The 22,219-nt window shown below is 47.4% G+C and overlaps 10 protein-coding genes across 11 annotated transcripts; 8 read left to right on the forward strand and 2 right to left on the reverse strand.

The window, feature by feature from the left end:
• Positions 1-188: 188 nt before the first annotated feature.
• Positions 189-1,760, forward strand: FOXG_13578 (uncharacterized protein; the record flags this gene model as incomplete). Its single annotated transcript, XM_018393564.1, has 1 exon — positions 189-1,760. The coding sequence occupies one exon, from the start codon at positions 189-191 to the stop codon at positions 1,758-1,760; it is 1,572 nt and encodes a 523-aa protein (XP_018252853.1).
• Positions 1,761-2,614: 854 nt separating this feature from the next.
• Positions 2,615-4,125, forward strand: FOXG_13579 (uncharacterized protein). Its single transcript, XM_018393565.1, has 2 exons — positions 2,615-3,183; positions 3,238-4,125. Exons 1-2 carry the CDS (start codon positions 2,929-2,931, stop codon positions 3,895-3,897), a joined length of 915 nt encoding a protein of 304 aa, XP_018252854.1. The 5' UTR covers positions 2,615-2,928; the 3' UTR covers positions 3,898-4,125.
• A 220-nt stretch (positions 4,126-4,345) lies between these two features.
• Positions 4,346-6,486, forward strand: FOXG_13580 (uncharacterized protein). 2 transcript variants are annotated; one of them, XM_018393566.1, is made up of 5 exons: positions 4,346-4,576; positions 4,651-4,897; positions 4,952-5,168; positions 5,226-5,537; positions 5,596-6,486. In XM_018393566.1, the coding sequence occupies exons 1-5, from the start codon at positions 4,405-4,407 to the stop codon at positions 6,295-6,297; spliced, it is 1,650 nt and encodes a 549-aa protein (XP_018252855.1). In that variant the 5' UTR covers positions 4,346-4,404; the 3' UTR covers positions 6,298-6,486. The 2 variants fall into 2 exon arrangements, with proteins under 2 accessions (XP_018252855.1, XP_018252856.1); XM_018393567.1 differs by lacking the exon at positions 4,346-4,576 and having other exon boundaries at positions 4,619-4,897.
• Positions 6,487-6,748: 262 nt separating this feature from the next.
• On the reverse strand, positions 6,749-8,244 carry FOXG_13581 (uncharacterized protein). The gene is made up of 3 exons (XM_018393568.1): positions 7,784-8,244; positions 7,308-7,728; positions 6,749-7,247 (listed from the first exon to the last, which is right to left on the reverse strand). Exons 1-3 carry the CDS (start codon positions 7,955-7,957, stop codon positions 6,910-6,912), a joined length of 933 nt encoding a protein of 310 aa, XP_018252857.1. The 5' UTR covers positions 7,958-8,244; the 3' UTR covers positions 6,749-6,909.
• A 998-nt stretch (positions 8,245-9,242) lies between these two features.
• FOXG_13582 (uncharacterized protein) lies at positions 9,243-10,431 on the forward strand. The gene has a single exon (XM_018393569.1). The coding sequence runs from the start codon at positions 9,324-9,326 to the stop codon at positions 10,284-10,286; it is 963 nt and encodes a 320-aa protein (XP_018252858.1). The 5' UTR covers positions 9,243-9,323; the 3' UTR covers positions 10,287-10,431.
• A 180-nt stretch (positions 10,432-10,611) lies between these two features.
• On the forward strand, positions 10,612-12,232 carry FOXG_13583 (uncharacterized protein). Its single transcript, XM_018393570.1, has 4 exons — positions 10,612-10,745; positions 10,795-11,370; positions 11,420-12,016; positions 12,078-12,232. The coding sequence occupies exons 1-4, from the start codon at positions 10,710-10,712 to the stop codon at positions 12,126-12,128; spliced, it is 1,260 nt and encodes a 419-aa protein (XP_018252859.1). The 5' UTR covers positions 10,612-10,709; the 3' UTR covers positions 12,129-12,232.
• Positions 12,233-12,504: 272 nt separating this feature from the next.
• FOXG_13584 (uncharacterized protein) lies at positions 12,505-13,260 on the reverse strand (the record flags this gene model as incomplete). The annotated part of the gene is made up of 1 exon (XM_018393571.1): positions 12,505-13,260. The coding sequence occupies one exon, from the start codon at positions 13,258-13,260 to the stop codon at positions 12,505-12,507; it is 756 nt and encodes a 251-aa protein (XP_018252860.1).
• Positions 13,261-14,453: 1,193 nt separating this feature from the next.
• On the forward strand, positions 14,454-15,153 carry FOXG_13585 (uncharacterized protein). The gene is made up of 2 exons (XM_018393572.1): positions 14,454-14,495; positions 14,553-15,153. The coding sequence occupies exon 2, from the start codon at positions 14,611-14,613 to the stop codon at positions 15,025-15,027; it is 417 nt and encodes a 138-aa protein (XP_018252861.1). The 5' UTR covers positions 14,454-14,495; positions 14,553-14,610; the 3' UTR covers positions 15,028-15,153.
• Positions 15,154-15,727: 574 nt separating this feature from the next.
• FOXG_13586 (uncharacterized protein) lies at positions 15,728-17,183 on the forward strand (the record flags this gene model as incomplete). Its single annotated transcript, XM_018393573.1, has 3 exons — positions 15,728-15,793; positions 15,840-16,124; positions 16,974-17,183. 3 exons carry the CDS (start codon positions 15,728-15,730, stop codon positions 17,181-17,183), a joined length of 561 nt encoding a protein of 186 aa, XP_018252862.1.
• A 1,375-nt stretch (positions 17,184-18,558) lies between these two features.
• On the forward strand, positions 18,559-19,479 carry FOXG_13587 (uncharacterized protein). The gene is made up of 2 exons (XM_018393574.1): positions 18,559-18,811; positions 18,859-19,479. Exons 1-2 carry the CDS (start codon positions 18,732-18,734, stop codon positions 19,019-19,021), a joined length of 243 nt encoding a protein of 80 aa, XP_018252863.1. The 5' UTR covers positions 18,559-18,731; the 3' UTR covers positions 19,022-19,479.
• Positions 19,480-22,219: the final 2,740 nt, after the last annotated feature.

The raw sequence follows: 22,219 nt of genomic DNA on the forward strand, positions 1-22,219 counted from the left end.
CATCTTGCACTATCAAGCTCACAACAAGAATCGTGCCGTGATACCCGTATTGCCCCAAGTTACCCCATGGGCCCCCGTGTTCTACTAGTTCTCCGGGGCTGGTATATAAACAAACCATGAATCCAGAATGAGAGAAACCAGTCAAGCCATGAATTTGCTGTTGTTCTTTCCTTCTCTTTGCTGGCAAAATGGGCACTTCTTACAATTCTTTCCTCAATCTTCGAGGCCGCGCCTTGCGCCAAGCTCAAATCGGCCTCATTGCTGCGCCAGCGTTCATTTTATTTGGCTACAATCAGGCTGGTATAGGCCCATTAGCGACACTACAGAGCTTCGTTCATATCTTCCCCGACGTAGACACTGTCAACACGACCGGATCACTCAAATCTCATGACTCAACCAGCAAAGGAGCTGTGATAGCTTCTTTCCAGATCGGTGCCTTGATAGGCTCTTTGTCTTGTCTCTTTCTCGGAGATCAGCTCGGTAGACGAAAAACAATATTCCTGGCCGCCGTTCTTACGATAATTGGACAGATTCTCCAGGTAGCGGCTTATCACTTGGTTCAGTTCGTTGTCGGCCGTATTATACTCGGAATAGGAATTGGTGAGATCAGCGTCGTGGTACCCATTTGGCTTTCAGAATGCTCACCGGCATCGCATCGTGGAAGAGATGTGGTGGCCGCTGGGATATTCATGTGTCTCGGCTATGCCTTGTGCAACTGGATCGACTACGGGTTCTACAACCTGCCGACATCAACCTTGCAGTGGCGGCTACCGCTGGCTGTGTCTATGCCGCTTTCATGTCTAATTCTGGGAGTCATCATGTTCATGCCCGAATCTCCAAGATGGCTGGTCCAAGTAAACCAGGCAGAGAAGGCCACCGCCACATTGATGGCACTTAAGAATCGTTCCGAGATCGACGAAGCCATCAGCACCGAGATCGCGCAAATTGAATCGTCACTCGAGAATGCTCGACAGGAGCGAATCTCTCTGATGAGCATATTCTCCAAGAACAAAGAGAAACTTGGTTATCGCTTTTTTCTGTGTATATTTCTACAGTTTGTGCAGCAAATGTGCGGCGGAAATCTCATCTCAACCTACGCATCGACTATTTTTCAAGACAACCTCAGCCTTGGCGTAAGCCTTTCTAAGATTCTGGCAGCGTGTGCTCTGACCTGGAAGTTCCTCAGCTGTTTCGTCAGCTATATTGCAATCGACAGATGGGGCCGCCGTGCGGTCTTTATGATTAGTGGAGCTGGCATGTCTATGTGTATGACCTGTTTGGCTATTTGTACCAGTTTTCCCTCCTCGTCACACTCGGCCTCGATCGCTTCAGCTTTTTTCATCTTCCTTTTCAACTCATTCTATCCGATCGGATTCCTTGGAGCCAACTTTCTATACTGTAGTGAGGTTGCGCCTGTTAGGTTGCGAGTGGCTATGAACTCGGTCTCCACGGCCAACCACTGGCTGTGGAATTTCGTTGTCACGATGGTCACGCCAGTCGCCATCGAAAACATTGGCTACCGGTATTATATCATGTATGCCATCATATCAGCTTCGATACCCATCGTCGTCTTCTTCTTCTATCCGGAGACCATGAATCGCAACCTTGAAGCGCTCAATAATACCTTCGTAGAAGCGTGCACGGTCTTCGAGGTGGTTTTGATGGCTCGCAAGATGCCTACCCAGGAAATAGAGGATGGTTTATTCGATGGGAGTGCGCAGGACGGCAAGAAGAATCTGGAAGAAAAGGAATACGCATGAACAGCCCACAAATTTCAACAGCATCCAGCTTATAACGACATACCAAGATGCAAGCGTTTTGCACCAAGCTCTTCTCAGCCTGGCGTACATGGTTCCTGGGTTGGTTACATTTTCAACCGCCTCATTGTTATCACACAGTTCTACACGGGTTTCGCACCCGTCGACTATCAGTCTATGACTAGGTAGTGGGAGACCAACCTCACGCACATGATCGGAGAGGAGAGGATGGAAAGACAAACTTGGCCGACTTAGAAGAGTGTTCGCAAGATCTTTTGTTAAGCGAGCGGCATAGCGATAGCCTTTAAATAATGAAAAGACTGGAAAGGCCTGAAGGGGGTTGTTTAAGTGACTCGGCAGTTTGATGTAGGTTAGGTAACGCCACTTGGCCGATTGCTCCATGACCCATTTCGGATTTACGCATCGATTCGCATCAACAAGTATAACGTGACCAAGACCAGATGGTAATTGCATATTATACTGACTTGACATGCGCGTGGAATGGCAGTAGGGAATACCTCCCCGGATCTCTGCATGTTTTTGATGTCCCTTAATGTTAAGTGCCAGCGAGTTTTCTTCATAAATATCCCTGAGGGATTGCTATTATTATGTTATGCTTCTCAGTTTCACCCAAGCTGAATAACATTGTAAGCCAGATGTGTTATTTGCAATTAAGACTTGTGGCTGAGAGCTTATATCACCAGAAAGGACTGAGATGCTTCGGGGCCCTCCATGCTTTTTGCCTCCACTGTTGGCCCCACCTGAGACGTCCGTAGCTTCGCGCTAAAGGGTCGGCATCCATCGGACACCGACCCTGACAAAGATCCACCGCCAAGCACCGACGACGTTTGCAGAGATGACAAACAAATGTTCCGGACTTGAGCGCGTCCCTCGTACAGAACCGACTCCGCACAGATGGAATGCGGCTTCTACTGATTTCCAATGCCCGCTTCTTCCTGCTCGATGCAATCAGCGAAACCCAGTCGAACAATTCATTAGACGAAGAATCTTCGGTCTGACCGCGGTGTGACTGAAATGGACTTTCATGGTCCGTCTATATAAAGGCACACGCACCCAGCAACCTGACTGCCAGGACCGACCCATTCGTGATCCTCATTACAGCCTCTCGCTGTGACACTCCCTCCTCTTAATCTCACACATCCCTTTAGCAATGTCGCGCACTCTCCTCGTCACTGGTGCTACCGGTAAACAAGGCGGTTCTGTAATAGCTGCATTGCTTGCCGCCCAGGCCGATTTCAATATTCTCGCCCTTACACGAGACGTCTCATCACCCTCGGCGAAGAAGTTGGCAGCCAGATCCACCAAGATCACACTTCTAGAGGGCAATTTGGATGACACAGATGCCGTCTTCAAGAACGCCAGCAAGGTCGCGACTTCGCCTATATGGGGTGTTTTCAGCGTTCAAGTAAGTACATCTCGACTGCTTCGAAACGAATGGACATGCTGATTGCTGGAATAGGCCCCTGCAATGAACAAAACGGGACCGATCATCGAAGAGAAGCAAGGCAAAGATCTTGTGGATGCCGCTCTTAAGAACAAGGTTAAGCATTTCGTCTACTCCTCTGTCGACCGCAACGGACTCAAGTCGATCGAGAACCCCACCGACATTCCCCATTTCATGAGCAAGCACAACGTCGAGCTCCATTTGTTACGCAGAACTTCTGGGACTGACATGGGCTGGACCATACTCCGCCCCGTCGCATTTATGGAGAACTTTGACGGTGGTCTTGTTGGCAAAATCTTTGCCTCGTGTTGGAAATTGGTTGTGAAATCTCGACCTCTTCAACTCATTGCGACAGCCGACATTGGAGCATTTGCAGCCAAAGCGTTCACCGATACCAATAAATTCGTTGGCAAGAGCATCTCGCTCGCAGGGGATGAGTTGACGTACGATCAGATGGCTGCGGTATTCAAGGAGAAGACTGGGTCAGAGGTGCCCTTGGCTGCTGGCATCCTGGCAAGGATGACGCTGTGGCTATCGAAGGAAATGGGCACCATGTTTGCCTTCTTTGAAAGAGAAGGGTATGGTGCTGATGTCAAAGAATTGCGGTGCATGCATCCTGAGCTTAAAACGCTAGGCACTTGGTTGGAAGGAAGCGTATATATGAAGCGCCCATAGTCGGTGTTGCTTTTGGTTCACTTTGGACAGTGTAATCACCCTGCGACTTCATTTCTTTTCTATCATTGCTCACACTACGTGCAGCATTTATCCGCTTATCATGTGTAGTAGTTATAGCATTTTTTCATAGTCCTTTGAGTTTACAAGCCTCGTCTTTAATTGTCATGGGAATATTCTCTAGTACCGCCTCGATGATGATTCCCTTAGTTATCCTCTTTACGTTTCTCAGGCAGTAGGATAATCGAGTCAATGAATAGGTCGCGTGCATGACGATATTTGTGCATTGCGCCAACACAACACAGAAACTTTCGAGGTGCGACGTAAGACCTAAAGTGCCTGGCTTACCTTAGCTTGCTGTGGAGCCAACAAGGCTCGATTATGCCACTCACGTGCCTGGGCGATGGCAAAATCCACAAGCTGGCCTTTGCGAGCCGTCTGATTCAATCATATCTAGACTTTATCAGCTTCGTATTCCTCATTCTTCAAATCGAGGCAGTGCCTGTCAATATGACGCCACGTTTCTCTTGTCTTGCATGCAAGGACAAGAAGCAAAGTTGTGATCGCGCCCTACCCAAATGCTCCCGATGTTCTAGGCAAGGCTACAACTGCAGCTACCCGGACAAGAGGAAAACAGCGACAGGCAAGCGCAAACAGGTTCGCGATCTCGAAGCCAAATTAAGTAAGCATTCTGCCGTTCTGGACAGGGAAGAGAGCATCTGATCTTTGTGTGGCTGACAAACTATGTATGAACAGCGCTGTTGGAAGCTCGAGTCGATAGATCTCACTCACGGGCTGCCCATGCATCCGGTCAAAACACAAGCCCACACGCCGGAGACGAATCGCTACCGCCGCTACCTGAGACTTGCTTAGCAGCAGGTGGTAGAAGCCCTGGGCATCTTGGCAGTCTACAGGACGATTCCACTAGGGGTGATGCTCTAACGTCGAATGAAGCTGCAGCTACTGACGGCATCGCTGGTGATCCTCCAGTGACTTCCGAAATGTGGGTTAAGTCATGGCCCCAGTCACATGTTGAAATCTAATTCCTGACGGCCAGGATGAAATTGTATTTCGAAAAAATGAACCATGCAACACCCATGATTCATCGATCACGCTACGAAACGTGTGTCGAGTCGTCCAGTGCAAACCAGCCGCCCATGTGCCTGCAGTACATTGTTTGCGCAACAGGGGCAAGTCATGAGTCAACTTGCCAGCCTCTCGCCATGCCGCTCTATCAGCAGGCCAGGGCATATGCGGAAGCTGACGAGATGGATGTATGGTTGAATTCCAAGCTCGTGTCCAAGTTTGATCTGAACTGATGCTCAACGTAGGATGAAGGTCAGCGTTCCTTTGACCTAGCTCATGTCCAGGCTTGGCTCTTGATTGCAAACTTCGAGGCGCGCAAAGGTCTTTTCTCACGGGCAGCCGTCAGCCTGGCTCGGAGCATCCGCATGGCCCAAATGCTAAATCTGCATCGGGGACGAAGGAATGACGAGACGGAGACCCTCCCTCCTCGCGGTTTTGGCTCATCGCGCGACTGGATTGTACTGGAGGAGTGTCGCAGGACTTGGTGGTGCTTATATGTTTCGGATCGGCTTCTCTTTGCAACTTCGGGCCTGCCTTCAATCATTGATAGTACACAGGTAAGCTGTTGCGTTTAATCAAGCTAGCTTTCGGCTCTCTGACATATTATTTGGACAGGTACATGCTTCTCTCCCAGCTTATGATCAAGCGTTTCAGAGTGGATGTCCAGAGGAAACAAGTACGCTGCAACGCGTGCTGCATAGCCCAGATCGTGCATGCTCGCTCCTGGCTCTGAGAGTCCTAGCAGCATCTCTTTTCCATCGTGCCGTCTATCTTTCCGACTCAAGGAAAACAGAAGATGGCGACAATACAAACGATGAAGCTTACTGGGGCATCCATAAGACTATTGAGAACGAGCTAATATCCTTACAATCTGCTATACCTGAAAGTTTCAGGCTGCCACACGGCCTCAAATGTCAGCAGTCTGTTTTCATACATGTCTTGATACAAATGACCATACTTTCTCTTTACAAACCAACGATGCAGAGCGCCCAAGGCGGCAATAGACGTAACTCATCATATATCGCCAATCCAAGCTGCAAGCATGTGGGGAATGCAGTCCTGCACATTGTCAACATCTTCAAATCGATGGAGGATATTAACACGGCCTTGCAAAATCCCATACAGAGCTACGCTGTACATACAGTCGCCTTGGTCTTGTTATCTAATTCGGATATTGGCCAAGACGAAGCATCGAAAGTCGCCAGTGCTAAATTCCTGCAGCGATCTTTGCGGCAAGCTGGTAAAACTTCACCTATTGCACTTTCTTTGAGTGAGCAGCTGGAGCTGAAACTCGCTGAGAGAGATGGCCTGAGTTGATGGCGCAGTAAGGCAAGGATTCGGCCAACGTGTTTTGACAGCCACCTATATGGCTGAGATCGTTACCTTACGGGACAAGTCAAGCCATCTGCTAGGTCTGGAGAGGTTGGAACTCCATAGAGAGCCAGAAATAGGCTGCAGGAGTTCGAATTTAAGATATAGGTAGGAGTTAATATATAAGCCAAGTCCAACGGGGACAATTATCTCGCCCTTGGATCAAATCAAAAGTCCAAAGGCTATCCAGCCTGGTAATAGAAGATAGACTATAGCGATTTGTGTCATTGTAGCAGATCTCCATATTGCCGCCTTTCCTCTGCATTGCAGGCTGTGTTACCTTGCCGCCTGGTACTGTAGCGGCCACTTTCCAATCAGGTAGGTCGTCAAGACATCTCACAATGGCTAGAGTGATCGTTATACACGTCAATGACGATCATTGCAACACATAGCTGTCTTTCGGATAACGTAACTCCAGTGTTATATGCTTATAAACTCGAATCTAAAGGTCATACCGGAGATGATGACTGCACCATGATCCTTTGCCCTTGCCATTGCTCGTGGTGAAAAGGGATCTCCTTTACCCATCATATAGTCACAGAGATTTACAAGCCCGTCTTACTGAAACGCGTCCTTCTTGGCGGTCAAGAAATCCTTCCAGCTGGTAGGCTTCAGTCCAACACTTTCGAGCAAGTCCAAACTCTCCCTCAGATCTCGTCCAGCGTAGTAGCCTGGCTCCTCGATAAACAAGTGGTTCTCAAGCATCTCGTCGGCCAACGGTTCGGGGAGGAAGCTCTTATATGTAGCTGCGTCGATAGGGATGAAACGCGCCGTCTTGCCCGTCACTTCCTCGAATTCGGAGACGATGCGCGTAGGGGTATAGTAGTCAGCTGCGGCAAGGATCTGCTTACCCAAGACCTTGGGTTGATTACGGATGGCCGCGACGACAAATTTTCCTTTGGTCCAGAGGATTAGTTTGAGTCTGCTGGAGCGGTAAACAGGGTCCTGTGACTTACCAATGTCGGACTCAGCATCGACAAGTGGAAATTTGGCCTTGTCACCAACGGGATAGGCGAGCGAGTAAACACCATCTTTACCCTTCTTGATCATCTGCAACGCTGTAAAGTTGCTCATGAAATATCCAGGAAGCACGAATGTACTCGGAATAGACTTCGAGCGGATATAGCGTTCCACCTCCGCCTTATCATCGAAGTGAACCACATGGCTGAGGCGTCCTTTGGTGGCCTCAGTAACGTGAAGAAGAGAAGAGTAGATCAGATACTTTACTCCAACATCAGATGAGACGTCTGTAACATTCTTGCCCTGAGTTTGCTCCTGCGTTCCACCGCCAGACATGAAATCTGGCGTCGTGACAAGAAAGACGGTGTGGGAGCCTTTCAGGGCATCGGCGAGCGACGCCTTCGAGTTCATATCGGCCTGATGAATAATGTCAGATTTGGCATGGGATGACTGATATGGGACATGAGCATACAGAAACGACATCGACACCTTTTTCCACCAAGGCCTTTGCCGCAGGCTTAGATGCATCGCGAGTAATACCTCGGATCTTATAATCCTTGGATAGCACTGCATCGGCGAGGACAGCCCGGATGATGGAACCGCCCTGGTTTCCCGTGGCACCAAAAACAGTTAGGATCTTAGACATAGTTATTGAATGGTTTTTGAGAGAGAGCTGTTGTGCAGGGTGAAAAGATGTGGGCAGACTGTCAGAACAGAGACCGCTGATGTACGAGAGTGAGGGTTGCAGGACAGGCCGATGATAGACTGGGACCTATACCTGCTAAATATATTCATCGGTGGGTGAGAGATAAAAAAGGTTTTGTAATCTTTTAGTGTTACTTGCTTAGTTCGGGATTTCATCAATTGCCGAGACCAGAGACTCAAACCGCCATGGATCGCTATGCAGTGGCCAATAGTGGGAACATCGATAAGTCATGATGAGTTGAAATGTCAGTCGGCTTAGAAATCTCGGCCTGGGTCGGAAGCCGACATGAGCAGAGGACCGACCAGGATGACTCAGCTAAGAGGGAGGGCAGATCTGACCCGCACACAGTTTAATGTGACGATATCAATTTCTCATCGATTTCGCAAAGCGATACCTAGTTCTCAACTCTAATCGAGTCGCTGTGGTTTTCAGACCAGTGGGCTTTTGTGTATTCGATACATGAGAGGATTCCATTCTCCTCGCTTTGACTTCATGTCGACTCTGCCTAACCAAGTAGACTAAAGCAGTGGTCATCTTGGGGAGAGGTTAGAGATTTTTTAAGCATTGAAAAGGTTAATATAAACTCCTTCGACTTACTTCATCTAGCTATGCCGTTATGACGTTCTTGGTTATGGTATATTAAGATATCCTATCTGTGCTATTACTATAAAATAAATAAACTAAATACTCTTATTCATTTGAATATATAAATTTAAACCTTCATATTTCTAGTTATCCCAAGTTTTATATTTTATATCTTAAATATAGGTTTAAGAATAGAGTAGGTAGTAATTAGAAATATTTACTCTTAGGCTTAGAGTATTATCTTTTAATAATAAATACTATCAAGTTTTAAATCCCTTGCCTATCAAAAGGCACTACTATTACTTAAGCTAAACGACAATTATACCCAACTCCATCCTTATTTAAGAGAAAATAAATATATTCAAGTTGATCGCGCATCCTCATTTCTTTCTCCTTGCTCCTTCAGCCGCTCCGGGGCTCTGTTTCAATAGCGTGGGTGAAAATCCCGTTAGTGGCCAAACTATCGATTTTCATCCAGGGGCTCACCAATCGTAGCACCGTCAGTAAAATTAGGGTACCAAACGAGTTAGCAAAGGTGCTGGAACAGGTCTAGCCAGCCAGCTGCCTCTGCAGACTTAGCTGCCAGGGGACGGTATTTATCAACGCTCCCGCCATGACCCAACCCAACATTGCTGTTGGAGTTCTGTCATTGTCTTACCCACCCACTCGTTTACGGGTTTAAGTCTCTCGTTAAAATTTTGTTCAACGCCTCAACGTCATAATGAACTCAAAGACACTCATTAGCGTGCTGGCTTGTCTCAGCGTCGGTGTTTCTGCCGGACCCTGCAAGCCAGTCACTTCTCAAGCTACTCAGGTCACCTCCACAACGGGCGAACTGTCTACGTCAATTGACCTGACCACCACCGTGTCTGCATCCGATGCCGCTTCTACAACTGAGCTGAGCTCTAAGACAACTGAAGTATCAAACACTGAAATCGCAACGACGACTACCGCTGCCGATACCACCACGGAAATCTCGACGACTGCCGCTGTTGATACTACCTCAGAGGCACCAACCACAACCACCGAGGAAGCAACAACAACAACAGGTGCAGCGCAATGCCCTACCCCCTCCGCTTGCAACAACCTCGGCTTTGACTGGGCATACTTCAGCAACCCTAATCAGAACACCGACACGACCTACTCCAGCTTCGTCCCCGAATCCTTCAAGCAGGACACTCCCCTTTACGTCGGCACAACCCGTCAGATCGGTGGCCTCTTCCAGCCCAGCAACGGCGGCACGACAGGTCCAATTTACGGCTCTACGCAAAGCTTTCCTCTTGACTACTTCGCCCTGAACCACCACGGTTATCTCTACAGTTGCGACGCTGGTACCTACAAGTTTGACATTCCCTACGCCAACGACGCATTGTACCTGTGGGTTGGTGACAAGGCGTACGGCGGATGGAGCTCTGGTGATGCTGATGCCAAGGCTCTGTACAACCAGCCTGATCATATCGCTGGCAGTGCTCACTTTGAGGTCGATCTCCGCGCTGGTGAATACATTCCCATTCGGTTCGTTTATGGTCAGGCTCAGTACGGCGGTGGCTTCACCTTCACGGTCACAGCTCCCAATGGGCAGGTTCTCGTCAGCAACGATGATACTGCCAGCCCATACATTGTGCGCTACTCCTGCGATGGCGTTGATGCGCCCGTTTACCCGCCATTTGGTTCGGAGATCTAAGTTGAGGCTGGGAGGAGTACCTGGAAGCACGGTTCATTCTGTTCGTGGCAATTGCTGCCAAAAGTCAAAGTTAGCTTTATATAGAGTTAATATTAATTAAGAACCTGACGCATACTATCCTGACCAACTCTCACGGTGGAATTTTATGCAATAATGGCCAAGTCTTATCCATTTCAAGTTAGCGGTTTGTTCCCTTGTTATTACCGCTTACAGATGCCGATGATGTGAGATCTGGTGCTGTAACCCCGCACTGGGGGCGGGGATCGCCAACAAGGTTGGTGCGGAGCTTAGGGGCATTGACGACATATATAACACCTTGATCACTCTCTTTACTTACGGCGAGTACTATCACATACCAAAAGTTGATAGCATAACTAAGCTCCATTGCAGCCTCGAGGATTTCAATTCAAGCCATTTTATATCATGGATTCATCTTCATCAGGCCACAAGTTCGATAAGGCAGGGTATTACCTACTTGTCCCTCGAAAGCTTTGCTGACATCAGACAGATCATTATCGTCGGTGCAGGCCCCTCGGGGCTGTTACTGGCTCTTCTTCTTGCCCAGAAAAACATTCCCTCGGTAGTCCTGGAGTCATGGCCGCATCTTGACACACGTTTACGAGCAACACAATACGGAGTACCGGCTACCCGGGTCTTCCGTCGCGCAGGCATACTGGATAGCATTCGTAAGGCCAGTATCGCAAAATTCCCTAGCATTTGCTGGAGACGCGTTTCTGATCACGAGAAGTTGATAAGTCTTGATCTATCACTCGTTGAAGATGATCCCGATCGCATGACCATCTTACCTCTTGGCGAGATCATACAAATTCTATACCAACATTGTGTTGAGAAAGGACAGGGACTGATTGACGTCAAGTTCAATCACGAAGTCACAAATGTCGGTCAGGATGACAAGTCGGCCTATGTTGATGTCAACATCAAAGACGAGGGGAAGAAAGAGAAAGTGAGACTCACTGCTGACTACATCGTCGGGTGCGACGGGGCATCTAGTGCTGTGAGGCGCTCATTGTTCGGAAGAGACTGGCCCGGTCATACATTGCCATACCGATTTGTTGTTCAGAACGTTCGTTGCTCACACTTACAATGGTGTTCCAAGTACTGATGAACGTTAGGTTTACTACGACGGCTTCCAGAAGCACAACTGGGACGGCGGAAATTATATGGTCGACAATGATCACTGGGGACTCATCGCCCGCCGAGGAAAAGGTGGTCTGTGGCGCGTTACCTACGGAGACCCAGTCGGAGGCTTGACAGACGAAGAGTACCTGGCCCGTCGACCAGCACACATGAAGGCAATGCTGCCAGGACATCCCGACCCTGACCAGTATCGAATTGAACAGACAAATTTGTACAACATACATAATCGCTGTGTTGAGAGCTTCAAGGTCGGCCGTATCATCCTAGCGGGCGACGCAGCGCATGTCTGCAATCCAATGGGAGGATATGGCTGCATGACTGCCGTCTTGGACGTGGGCGGTCTAGCGGATTGTTTCATCGGATACTACCACGGACTAGCGGACGAGGATATTCTCGACAAGTATGCAAAGGTCAGGCGGGATATCTTTGTCAAATACGTGGATCCAAGATCGATCAAGAATCTGAACCGCGTAGCGACATCCGATCCTCAAACTGTGCTGGAAACGGACAAGTTCTTCGGCATTCTGAAAGACCTGCAAAAAGATAAAAGGGATATGAAGGCCTTTTTACTGGTGAGTCTCCTCGATCTGTATCAAAGCCTCTTCGAGCGATATAAGACTGACCTCTACATAGAAAGTTTCCAGTATTGAATATGATTTCACAAAGCACTACAAGAGTAACTAGAAAGGATTAAAATGTTAAATATCTACCATATACCAATATATTCAACATCCCTGCCCCTCATCTGCCAAACGATGCACTATAATATAACATTTATATTTCTCAAGCAGATTGAATTTAGCTACCGGAGTTCCAGCTCAACGCTGCAGCTATCAAAAACTCGGTATGCTTTACTGATGTGCCGTGGCCCAAGAAACCCAGCGATTAAAGCTTTATTATGAATTTCCAAATAATGCGAGCTATCAACAACATTTTTCTCAGTCCAGCTAAGAGACCGACTTAACTGGTCAAACGCCCAACTGCTCCCACTCATAGCCGCTGGTGCACCACATCTATTCAACCTAATGTCTCAGGCTCTGCAGAAACTCGCGCTTCTCGTTCAATGTATTGAGCCTCTATTCAGCGAACTCCCACTTCTGACACAGTATCTTGATGTCATTGTCAACGCGAGTTTCTCAGCTTCTAGTCTTTCCCCATATCCCTCGATGCGAGAAATAGCCATTTCCACCCCAGCCAGGGTGCTGCTCTGCTTTGGGTCCGTGATCTTATCTATGTCCTGATCAGCGATAGCCAGGGAATCATGCTCATTCGCAGAGGTTGTCATGTTTTCTTCAGCGGTTGTATACTCTCGCTTGGGCTTCACACTTCCGGTCAAGAGGCATTTCATACCTGCCTCAGTACGCATCTCATACTCCAAATCGAGAATATCTCCGTGATCTGTGCAACCCTCATCCAACAGCTTGTCTGTAGTAGCGATCTCATGCTTCATAGCACCAACAGTCCAGCGAATGAACTCCAGGTCGTGCTTGGAGTACGGTCCCTTGCCCCCTCGAGCATCATGAATGGTATACGCATACTCTGCTAAAAACAGAACCTTTGCAGTTCCGAGATGGTTAGACCAGAAGGCCAAAATACGATACCCAGATGACGTGAGGCCGATGGGATTTTTCAAGCCAGAGTCGACATTACGAACACCAGGACTCAAAGCGGCGAAGCCTTGGCCACCAACCTCTGTCAGATGGATGTTAGTGAAGTATCCGAGATTCATGATAAACAAGGCATCGGTGACACCGTGCTTCTTGATAAGGGAAGTCACCTCAGTTGAGTGACTAGTTCTGGACGCAGAAAACATCATAGAATTCCGAGTAAAGCAAGGTGTTAGCACAGACTAATTGATATTAAGGTTCGCAAAAAAGTCTTTGCTTCGTGAAAGGACAATGAAGGTCAAGAGAAGCAAAGACATTGTCTTATAATCTTTAAAATAGCTGTCGCAGTTACTGCAATCAATGTGTTCATACACGTTGCCTTTGCCGTTATATTCTATGTTCAGGGTCTGGTCATGTCTACAGACTGAAAATACGATTTAGTACGCATTTTTCCAACCCTGGCAACTTCAAGTACTTTCTATTGTTCTTTCAAGCAAGGTCTGAGGTAACACGCCAGCGAACATCTGTCGGGGCTGGGCAGAACATGAACAAGACGTCTGAACAAGACCCTGTTACGTGACAAGGTCCCCATTGCGGAAGTGCTAATCACGTGGTATTGAACTTTGGATTAGAGAAGTACCCGGCGTTTCGGCGAGATTGCTCTCTCTGTGACTGTTACAGGGCATAGAAATACCCGTGTTTTCTTTAGATTAGCCTAAAGCTTTACATAGGCGGGAAACTCTCGACAATTGTTCAATAACTCAACCCTCTTATCAGAACAGCGATGCAGCCAATAAGATAAGAGCATCCATTTAAACCCTTGACCTGCCACGCTTCCGGATAAGGCTGGATCAGTCCACATACATGTATCCATGACAGGGGCTCAATAGTCTTGGCGTAAACACTAAAAGCAGTAATGGTTTAGCCTCTGCTTGCAGGGTCTCACCCAGACTCTATAAGGTTGAAGAATAGATACAGATGTGGTTAAGCATGTCACGATCAGTGGATAAAGTATTCTCGGGCCGCATCCTGTTTTCAGAAGGTAGCTTTGCGCTTGTTATAGGTTTCTTTTTGGAAGAGATGTAGGGTCTAGATGTAACCTCGCGGTATTCGTTGAATCCTTCAATACTACAAGGCCAGGGATACCACCATTCTATAATAGTATAGAAATTCATAATAGCAATAGCATCGTGCCAGGTCGTAGCCGAGACTGGTCTATGGAGACACCATCGGTGACACCGCTATATGCTCGTGCTAAACCGATGCCCTCTGGGCGTGCTTACTATGGGGCCAATGTCAGCTACCGTACATCTTGCAAATAAAGAAAGGGTTCTTGAGGTATAAATATTGGTCATAATCCCGTCTTGATTTCGAGAAATCTATTCTAGCAACATCTCTGTTCCTTCATCATACATTGCTCTCTCTCCTCTTCTGGAAGATCTTGGTAAGTGTCACAATGCTTCAACTCTCTGCCAACTTAACTCTGACTTACAGACTACAGGTAACTTCACTCTCTTCTTTACAAAATCCCAACCGTTGCCCCGAAAACCATCACCAACATGCGTTTCGACATCACTGCCCTTCTTGCTTCACTGGCCCTGACCGCATCCGCAGACCGCATGGAGGTTTTCACCAGCTGTGGTGGCTGGACCTGCAGTAGCTTTGATGGGTGGTTCTACACCGACTACGGCACCTACAAAGTCAACGCCAACACGGGCTGCAGGGGGACCTCTGTTCCTGCGATGGTTGAGTTCTGCATGGACTGGGACAACAGACGTGCGCATTTCAGATTCTCTGACCAGGGAAAGCGCTGCATGATTCAGGACTCGGAGAGTGCCTATGGCTGCGCTGGCACTTGCTACAAGACGACTTGGAGGGAGATTCCGTGCAACTGGCGCATGGTCTCTGAGGAGGATCCTGCGACAGAGATTGCGTCTTCGGCTTTTGTCACTACAACCAAGGCGGCTGGGAATTAGGACAAGCTTTATCTTGGACTCTGGGGGTTATCGCAGCTATTGATAGGGTTATTATTTTTCTTCTGGTGGAAATATCATCTACCTTGAGATTGGAGACTTAGTTCGCCAGGCTCATTAAAATTCAGGTTGCTTCTTTTCTACAAGTTTACATACTGACTGACGTGAGAAGACAAACTGTAAGGCATGAGGTGACTTATCGTAACTCGCAACAATAAACTTTAGGCAACCAAATAGGTTTGTTCTATCTTCAGCCGCTTTCGGTCCTATAGGCCGGCTAGGAGTAGCGTTGGTGTTGACTTATTAGCAGCTTACGAGTCCCAGCCTTGTGACAGCTTTATGCTTCCCAAGACACTACCATTGATGTTTGGCTATAAGTAGTGTGTATGCATATCCACTGCTGTATGATCAACATCTTGACTTCATATTCTTGCAAGGCCTGAACTTGAATGACTTGTTGTCTATCTACTATTCAACACTTTGAACTAATTTTGTTGTCTCGTGTAGAAGGATGCGAATCCTTACCAGAACACGATTGTGGCTGGCTTAGCGCGTTGGGGGTGACGTACGTATTGAGGCTTATTCATCGTAAGGAGACAAACTATACGAGAAACCATCTTGCCCCTAAACATAAGGCATCATTCTTTCTTCTTCTTTCTCCTCCTCCTATTCAGCCATTCGACATTTGTATTTGTTCATTACAATGAACCCATCTTGGGAGAAATGCGCGACTGAATATGATCCTGATCCAGACATTGCGGGGATTGGTGTAAGTGCCGATGACGCTGGAATCTAACCAAGACTGACGACACTAGGTCGTCACCGCTTTTATTACTGCCTCATGCTTGGCTATTCTCAGTATAAGCTTGTATCTTGCCATTGCCAGATCTGGGTTGAATATCATTGAGGCTGGAAATGTGAGACCACCACCTCGACCTGGCTTCGTAGAATCCGTCAATCCAATTGATGATTGGGTGCGAAGAAATGTCTCTGATCCCTTTGTTAAGCTTCTTGTCACATCAAGGTGGATCAGAGCGCATATTAACCAGCTGAAACGCGGTCTCTACTCGTTTGTGATAACCCTCGCTGATACACAACTCGTAACTGGCATGGCGATATTGTGCACTGCCATCATCCAGTTACACAGAGAAGAGATATCAGTCTATCATTTTATGACGGCGACTGACCTTGCATGGCTCACAAGTGGTGTACATATACTGACGCTTTACGCCATACGCATTGAAACAAATGGAGGATTGAGCAACAAGCCTGTTCACCAAACAGACGACAGGTCTTTTCTTAAAAAGGCTCCGTTACATTCTCGCTTGGGGACAGACATGCTATGTCGAGTTTTCGCTATGCTTATTCTAGCGGCGTTGTTATTATACTGCACCTTCATCACCGGTGCTGGAGGATGGGATAATTACGACGAACGGAAAGCGAGTTGTGCGATCGGCCTAAAAAAGTCAGGAAGTCCTCTCTCTTGGATGATCGCGAGCTATGTCCTGCTCATCCAAGGGTATACCATCCAGTGTTTGTCGCTGTGGCCCGCAGTCTCGTTATGGTGGATGAACAGAGTGAAGAATTTGTGTTCCGATGACGGAGTCTTGGGAGCACCAAACAATGAACAGAAACGACGCTGGTGGCGGTTGATATTTATGCCCTTGTATTATGTATTTAACTCGGAAGCCTTGGGCGTTCTCGTCTTTGATGGAGTATTGTGGTTTGGTCTCGGGGTTTGGTGGATTCAAGCGGAGAGAATTTATGTACTTGGTGCGTGGGAGGGGATGGAATCAGAGAGCGACATTGAGGGAGTTAGTCAGCTGCTGTGCCTCCTTATACTGGTGGTTCCATTTCTCCAGGCATTGCGCACGTATCACGGTGAGTCGCCGCTAAGCCTATAAGGGGATCGTCTAGGAACATTGGCTGACACATGTGTTGTTCTTTAGAGTATTCGAGAACATCTCCTCAAGAGCTTGACTTGTTCCGAGGTCAAGGTGGTTATGATAGTGGACAAACGTCGCAGGAAGTGTTGGGTCGAGGACATGACATGGACAGTGACGACACAGAAGCTCCGATTCGCTTGGGATCCGTCACTCGTACAGCTTATCCAGTATAGGCTGAGACTCGCTGGGACACTATCCAACGGCTCAGCTTAAGTACGAGACAGGGGTATGATGGCTAGTGTAACAGCGTAGGAGCTGGCTGTGGGGGGATTCTAAAGTACCTGGTCGAGTTACGCCGACTCCATTTTGGTTGGTTAAGCCCGAGCTAAGCTCGTAAACAATACGGCAGCGACCATACATACTCATTCTCTCCATCAGTCAAGCCTCAACTTCACGACCTTCTTATTGCGTCAGGTAATGACTCTGCCTTGCGCTCATCAAACTCCCAGATCACAATGCAGTATGTGACGCGTGTACACCGAATCGGGCCCGCGGAGAAGGGAGCCTAGAAGGCAAAGCCTTCAAGGCCGGGTGGAAAGTATCACGACACATTTCATGGCATACGTAAGCTCTCGAAGACCTTTTGTCATGGCACTGAATCCACGACAAGATTTCCAACTTCAGGATACGCTTGCTGCGTTTAGAAAGAGGCAGGATACCGAAAGACGTCGCGTCTTCGCTGATTTTTCTCCGGCGAAGCCTGAGAGTCTGGGTATAAGCCCTCGGCAGGTCTTTGACGGACATTCATATCCAAAACGGAGCTTCGTTGACTAATCTGCATTTTGCTTTTCAACGGTTCCGACTTTAGCATTAAGCATAGATCCCATGGTCTCGGAATATTGTTTTAAGTAGATGATTGTGCCTCGCATACCCGTTGGTTCACAATAAGCTTGAATATTGAGTATCCGTACAGATCTAATCATGAAGCAGTATCTCGAACCTTTTACTCGTGGCCCATGGAGCTTACTACCCTGAAGCTATCCAACTCTCCTCTTAGCACACTGCTGTGACATCATGTTCCTGCATGTCACCAGGGATGGACTAAATTAGTAGATCAGACGTTTTCCGGGGCAATGCCAAAGCAACCCAATCAAGCAAGCCACGTCGTTCATAGGGGCGATCACTCGGTATCAAATTGCCGAAACATCCAAACGTCAGCACCAATAAGTCGTTGCACACGATCAAACAATTGGATCTGAGCAATCGTTAGTGTGTTCTAGACCTCGGCAATTTCCCTGAACTGATTCAACTCTAAACTTGCCTGGATAATACGGCATCACCAACGAACCAACGGTGATCCGCGGATGACGGGGGGGGCGGAGTCAGCCCTTCTCTCCAGACTCCGTCGCTGTACGCCGCGTCATCCTCTAATATTATGGCATGACTGACGCTTAACGCAACGGTTGGAGGTCTCGTATTTTTTTTTCCTACGCCAGAAAAGACTGTTGCCTTTTACGCGCCACAGCTATTGGATCCTCCCCCCTTCGGCCCGTGTTGAGGCTTGTAAACGAGCTAATTAGTACTAGCCTGGCTGACTGCGGCACTGAAATGCCGGTTTACGCATTAGCCAATAATGAACATTGTATAACTCAATTACAAGCCAGCAACAGTAAACACCATGGACACTTCGAGTACAAAAGGTCTGAGATGGCAGCCTCATTCTGAAAGCTTAAACTGCATCAACCATCACATCTCATTCACTCTTTACTCACTATAATCTTTCAAACTTACAACTTTGAGTTAATACCTTAATCCTTCAACATGAAGCTGAACTTCCTCCTCGCTGCTGCTCTGGCCACCTGCGCCATGGCTGCTTCCAGCACCACTGAGACCAGCACCAAGTATGAACCCCTCATCTCACTAGTGTGAATCTCACTAACAAGAACAGGACTGAGCATCACTCTACCACCACCAAGACCGACACCGCCAAGGCCAGCGCCACCTCTTCTCACTCCACCTCCAAGTCCAAGGGCGCTGCTGCTCCTACCATGGGTGCTGATATCCTTGGAATGGCTGGCATTGCCGGTATTGCCGTTGCCATGGCTATCTAAACGCACATTCCCTATTGTACACTTCGACTGTTCATAGTCTCTTGTGGGGTTTGGATCACTGTATTTGCATTCCTAGATTAGCATCGATTGAAGCGAGCCTTACCTTCTCATCTCTATGAGTTGAGCTTGGTACTTAATTGACCTATATCACCCTTGTATCTTGTCAATCGTCCGTGAAGAACTATGTCTGCTGTTGTGAGCTTGGTTCGACAAAGCGATCGAAGCTCGCCATCGTAGCATGAGTCTGTCTACTGGGCCAACTTAGACCTTACATACTGGGAGATTCAATGTTGTATCCAGAAGTTTCCTTCTGCATACGGTGCATCATTGACTTGATGCGAAAGTCTAACAAAATATGTTCAAATACTACATTTGGTATTCTTGGTGCAAAGCGGCTCTTGTGCCGTTAAGATCTTGTCTCAGGACATTCAGCAACTGTTCGCATTCCACAAGGCCAGTAGTCATCCGTCATTGTTCGGGTTTTACACTTCAATAACAGCACATGTGCCTAACCAACCCCTGAAGGTGTACTAAAAATAGCCACTTGACGGATGCACCGGCCCCATCCAGCCATCAAGCGCAATTTCACATTCCAGGCGAGGACTTCACTCCGGGATATGTTGATAGTGCACCAGAACTTGGAGTTAACCGGCGTATAAAGTAACTAATCATTGAGTGTTATCGCGCCTCTGTCTCGTCAGGTATGAGGCACTTCATAACTTAGCCTTCCATGCCCTTGCGTGTGACGGAAGTAGGATTTATACTAACCAATATAACTAAGCAACCCTTTTTCTCAATCTTCTGACCTCGACCACGAGTTCAAGATGATTATGTTCTTAATGACGGTTCTTACCGAAAATGACCATAGGTAGGTCAAAGCAAGGACTAATGGGAGATTTCTCAGAACCTCCAGCTTCTCCCAATCTCCTGTCATCCCTCCCGAATCTCATTCGGCACGTTCGATCCGAACCCACTCTAAATTCCATCTCCAAACAGACGGCCCTTGCTTGCAAACGATGACTTAGTTGATACGTTCTTCCTTGACGGAAAAATGGGGTTTTATAACGTCTGAAGTGCTCCGCATATTATCGGAATCTCACTATCTATCGATCTTTCTTGCAAAGGGCCAATTATTTTGCTAAGAAAGGTACTATCTATACCCTCAAGCTCGTAAGCTCAAGTCGCAATAAGACCAATGGATGTACAGGAAAATCTCTTTATAATTAATATTCTATCAACTAAATCTATGTTTATGTTATCAGCTTCGTGGTTGCTTGGTGTCGCTGTAAGGTTCCGTTGTGCATCTTTACCTCGTACTCGTGCATTTTCCAGACCTCGAGGTAATACAGGGGTATACTCCTGTCTTCTGAAATCGATGAAGATGGCCTTCAGAAAGGTTATGCTGGAAGACTGGTTTACCTTCACGAGTTCATTGCCCCGCGGATAGAGCTATAACTGCCCTAGCTTTATCTCACTCTTGGTCACAGCAATTGTCGCGCACTCCAGTATTTTAGTTTAGTGCCACAATGTCAAAAGAGACACTCTATCTGCCTCCTACCGCATCCCACTTCTCAATATGATCTGAGAGGTTCAATCCACTTTGAGTCAGGTTCTCAGCTTCGGCGACATGGTTTTCCATCACACTATGCTTTCAGGCAGATGGCTACTTCAAATGTCAACAGTTCGCAAATATTGGCCGCTTACCGAGAAGTTACGAGGCTGTAAATTTGAGCCTAATATGCTTTTTACTCTGCACTTCTTGTAATTCCCCCCCAGCTTTTCATAGCATGGCCAGAATACATAGATAGAATGGGGCTGACATAACAGTTACTTGGCCTGCTTCCAGCGAACAAGTCGGCCTGAGCTGAGACACGTTGTGCTTAAGTCTGCAGCGCCCCCGATTTCTCATTGAAGTTTTAAAGGTTTGTGGTAGACTTGTGAACGACCGAACAAGACTTAGAACTAATGCATTCTTCAGGTGGGTGTTCCAAGCAACATCAGATAACAGACTCGTTACTATATGTTTTGATAAGCCAGTATCATCTTCCAAGCCATTAAGGTTTTCTGGAAGTATCTTTCTTGCTGATAGATGTGTTATTTGCAGTTGAGACCTGTGGCTGAGAGCTTATATCAGCACAGAGAACTTAGTCGATCTTGCTGAGATATCATAGGCTTCAACCTCTAACCAGTTAATAGTCTCGGCGTTACAACCTGTCCTGGTGTTCTTGTCAATCTCAGATACGAGGTGAACATGGGTAATAGAGTTGGTTTCAGACTGCATGTCAATAGATATAGTTCCAATTGATCGGAAGTTCAGTCACTTTTGACCCCAAACTGACTCCCATGTCAAGCTGAAAAGTGGTCAATAGCGCGACGGATATCCCGTTATCCGAGCGTCGGTCTAACTTTCTCTCTGCCGGCATAAGATAGACTTTGTCATAGTTTGATCAAGATGTACAGTGGAACCCGCAGATAACTTGGAGCGAGCCAAGACGCGATAGATCGATCGCTGTGTCTATCATTAAGGCACCTTTCTAGCCAATTAGTGTCTGAAATGACGTGACCCAAGTTTTGTATCAATTTCCATTCATTGCAGCTGAGAGACTAGATATTATCTTCGCTGACATGTCGGCATTTACTCTTGATGTAACGTAACGCAGTGACGGTGGACCCTGTTTCACAACCATGTATATTGTTTAGCATTTGGTCATGAGGGCAAGTCAAGTAAAACTCCAGTGGTTTGGGGAATGCCGAGAAGTCTGAGAACTTGTTTTCTTTCTGTAGTATAAACTTTAATGCTCTCGCAATGTTTTCTATACATGGCTAGTCTACCTGAAGAACTGGGGTACCTGTCAAAGCCATTGACGGTGTTACACATATTATTAGTCGGAGTTAGTTTACCCGCCTTGAGTTTATCTTGGGTAAAGGTTTAAGCTAGAGCCTTTTCTGTCTATATGGTTGACTTTATCAGATTATCTCGGAGCGACAACGTCAAGCTACGAGTAACAACCCCAGCCTAGCGGTGCAGATAATGAACCGCAGGCGTTCTTGGCAACAGCAGACCCCAGCAAGTGTTCGTCAGTGACACAAAAGAGGTAATCATCGGCGCTACAGAGACTGCTAGAATAGTAGTTTTGGTGGCGGTATAATTTAGGCCGACGGGTAAGCCATCGAACCACTCTTTATAAGCAGACTCTA

The sequence above is a fragment of the Fusarium oxysporum genome, chromosome 10 (assembly GCF_000149955.1).
Source record: "Fusarium oxysporum f. sp. lycopersici 4287 chromosome 10, whole genome shotgun sequence".
Classification (NCBI taxonomy): domain Eukaryota; kingdom Fungi; phylum Ascomycota; class Sordariomycetes; order Hypocreales; family Nectriaceae; genus Fusarium; species Fusarium oxysporum.

Coding starts and splice junctions, on each gene's coding strand:
- FOXG_13585 (XM_018393572.1), top strand. CDS start 14,611: ATGCGTTTCGACATCACTGCCCTTCTTGCTTCACTGGCCCTGACCGCA.
- FOXG_13582 (XM_018393569.1), top strand. CDS start 9,324: ATGAACTCAAAGACACTCATTAGCGTGCTGGCTTGTCTCAGCGTCGGT.
- FOXG_13587 (XM_018393574.1), top strand. CDS start 18,732: ATGAAGCTGAACTTCCTCCTCGCTGCTGCTCTGGCCACCTGCGCCATG. Junction 18,812..18,858: donor ACCACTGAGACCAGCACCAA/GTATGAACCCCT, acceptor TAACAAGAACAG/GACTGAGCATCACTCTACCA.
- FOXG_13580 (XM_018393566.1), top strand. CDS start 4,405: ATGACGCCACGTTTCTCTTGTCTTGCATGCAAGGACAAGAAGCAAAGT. Junction 4,577..4,650: donor CGATCTCGAAGCCAAATTAA/GTAAGCATTCTG, acceptor ATGTATGAACAG/CGCTGTTGGAAGCTCGAGTC. Junction 5,538..5,595: donor CAATCATTGATAGTACACAG/GTAAGCTGTTGC, acceptor TTATTTGGACAG/GTACATGCTTCTCTCCCAGC.
- FOXG_13583 (XM_018393570.1), top strand. CDS start 10,710: ATGGATTCATCTTCATCAGGCCACAAGTTCGATAAG. Junction 11,371..11,419: donor ACCGATTTGTTGTTCAGAAC/GTTCGTTGCTCA, acceptor GATGAACGTTAG/GTTTACTACGACGGCTTCCA. Junction 12,017..12,077: donor ATATGAAGGCCTTTTTACTG/GTGAGTCTCCTC, acceptor ACCTCTACATAG/AAAGTTTCCAGTATTGAATA.
- FOXG_13579 (XM_018393565.1), top strand. CDS start 2,929: ATGTCGCGCACTCTCCTCGTCACTGGTGCTACCGGTAAACAAGGCGGT. Junction 3,184..3,237: donor GGGGTGTTTTCAGCGTTCAA/GTAAGTACATCT, acceptor TTGCTGGAATAG/GCCCCTGCAATGAACAAAAC.
- FOXG_13581 (XM_018393568.1), bottom strand. CDS start 7,957: ATGTCTAAGATCCTAACTGTTTTTGGTGCCACGGGAAACCAGGGCGGT. Junction 7,729..7,783: donor AAGGTGTCGATGTCGTTTCT/GTATGCTCATGT, acceptor ATTATTCATCAG/GCCGATATGAACTCGAAGGC. Junction 7,248..7,307: donor CGATGCTGAGTCCGACATTG/GTAAGTCACAGG, acceptor TCTGGACCAAAG/GAAAATTTGTCGTCGCGGCC.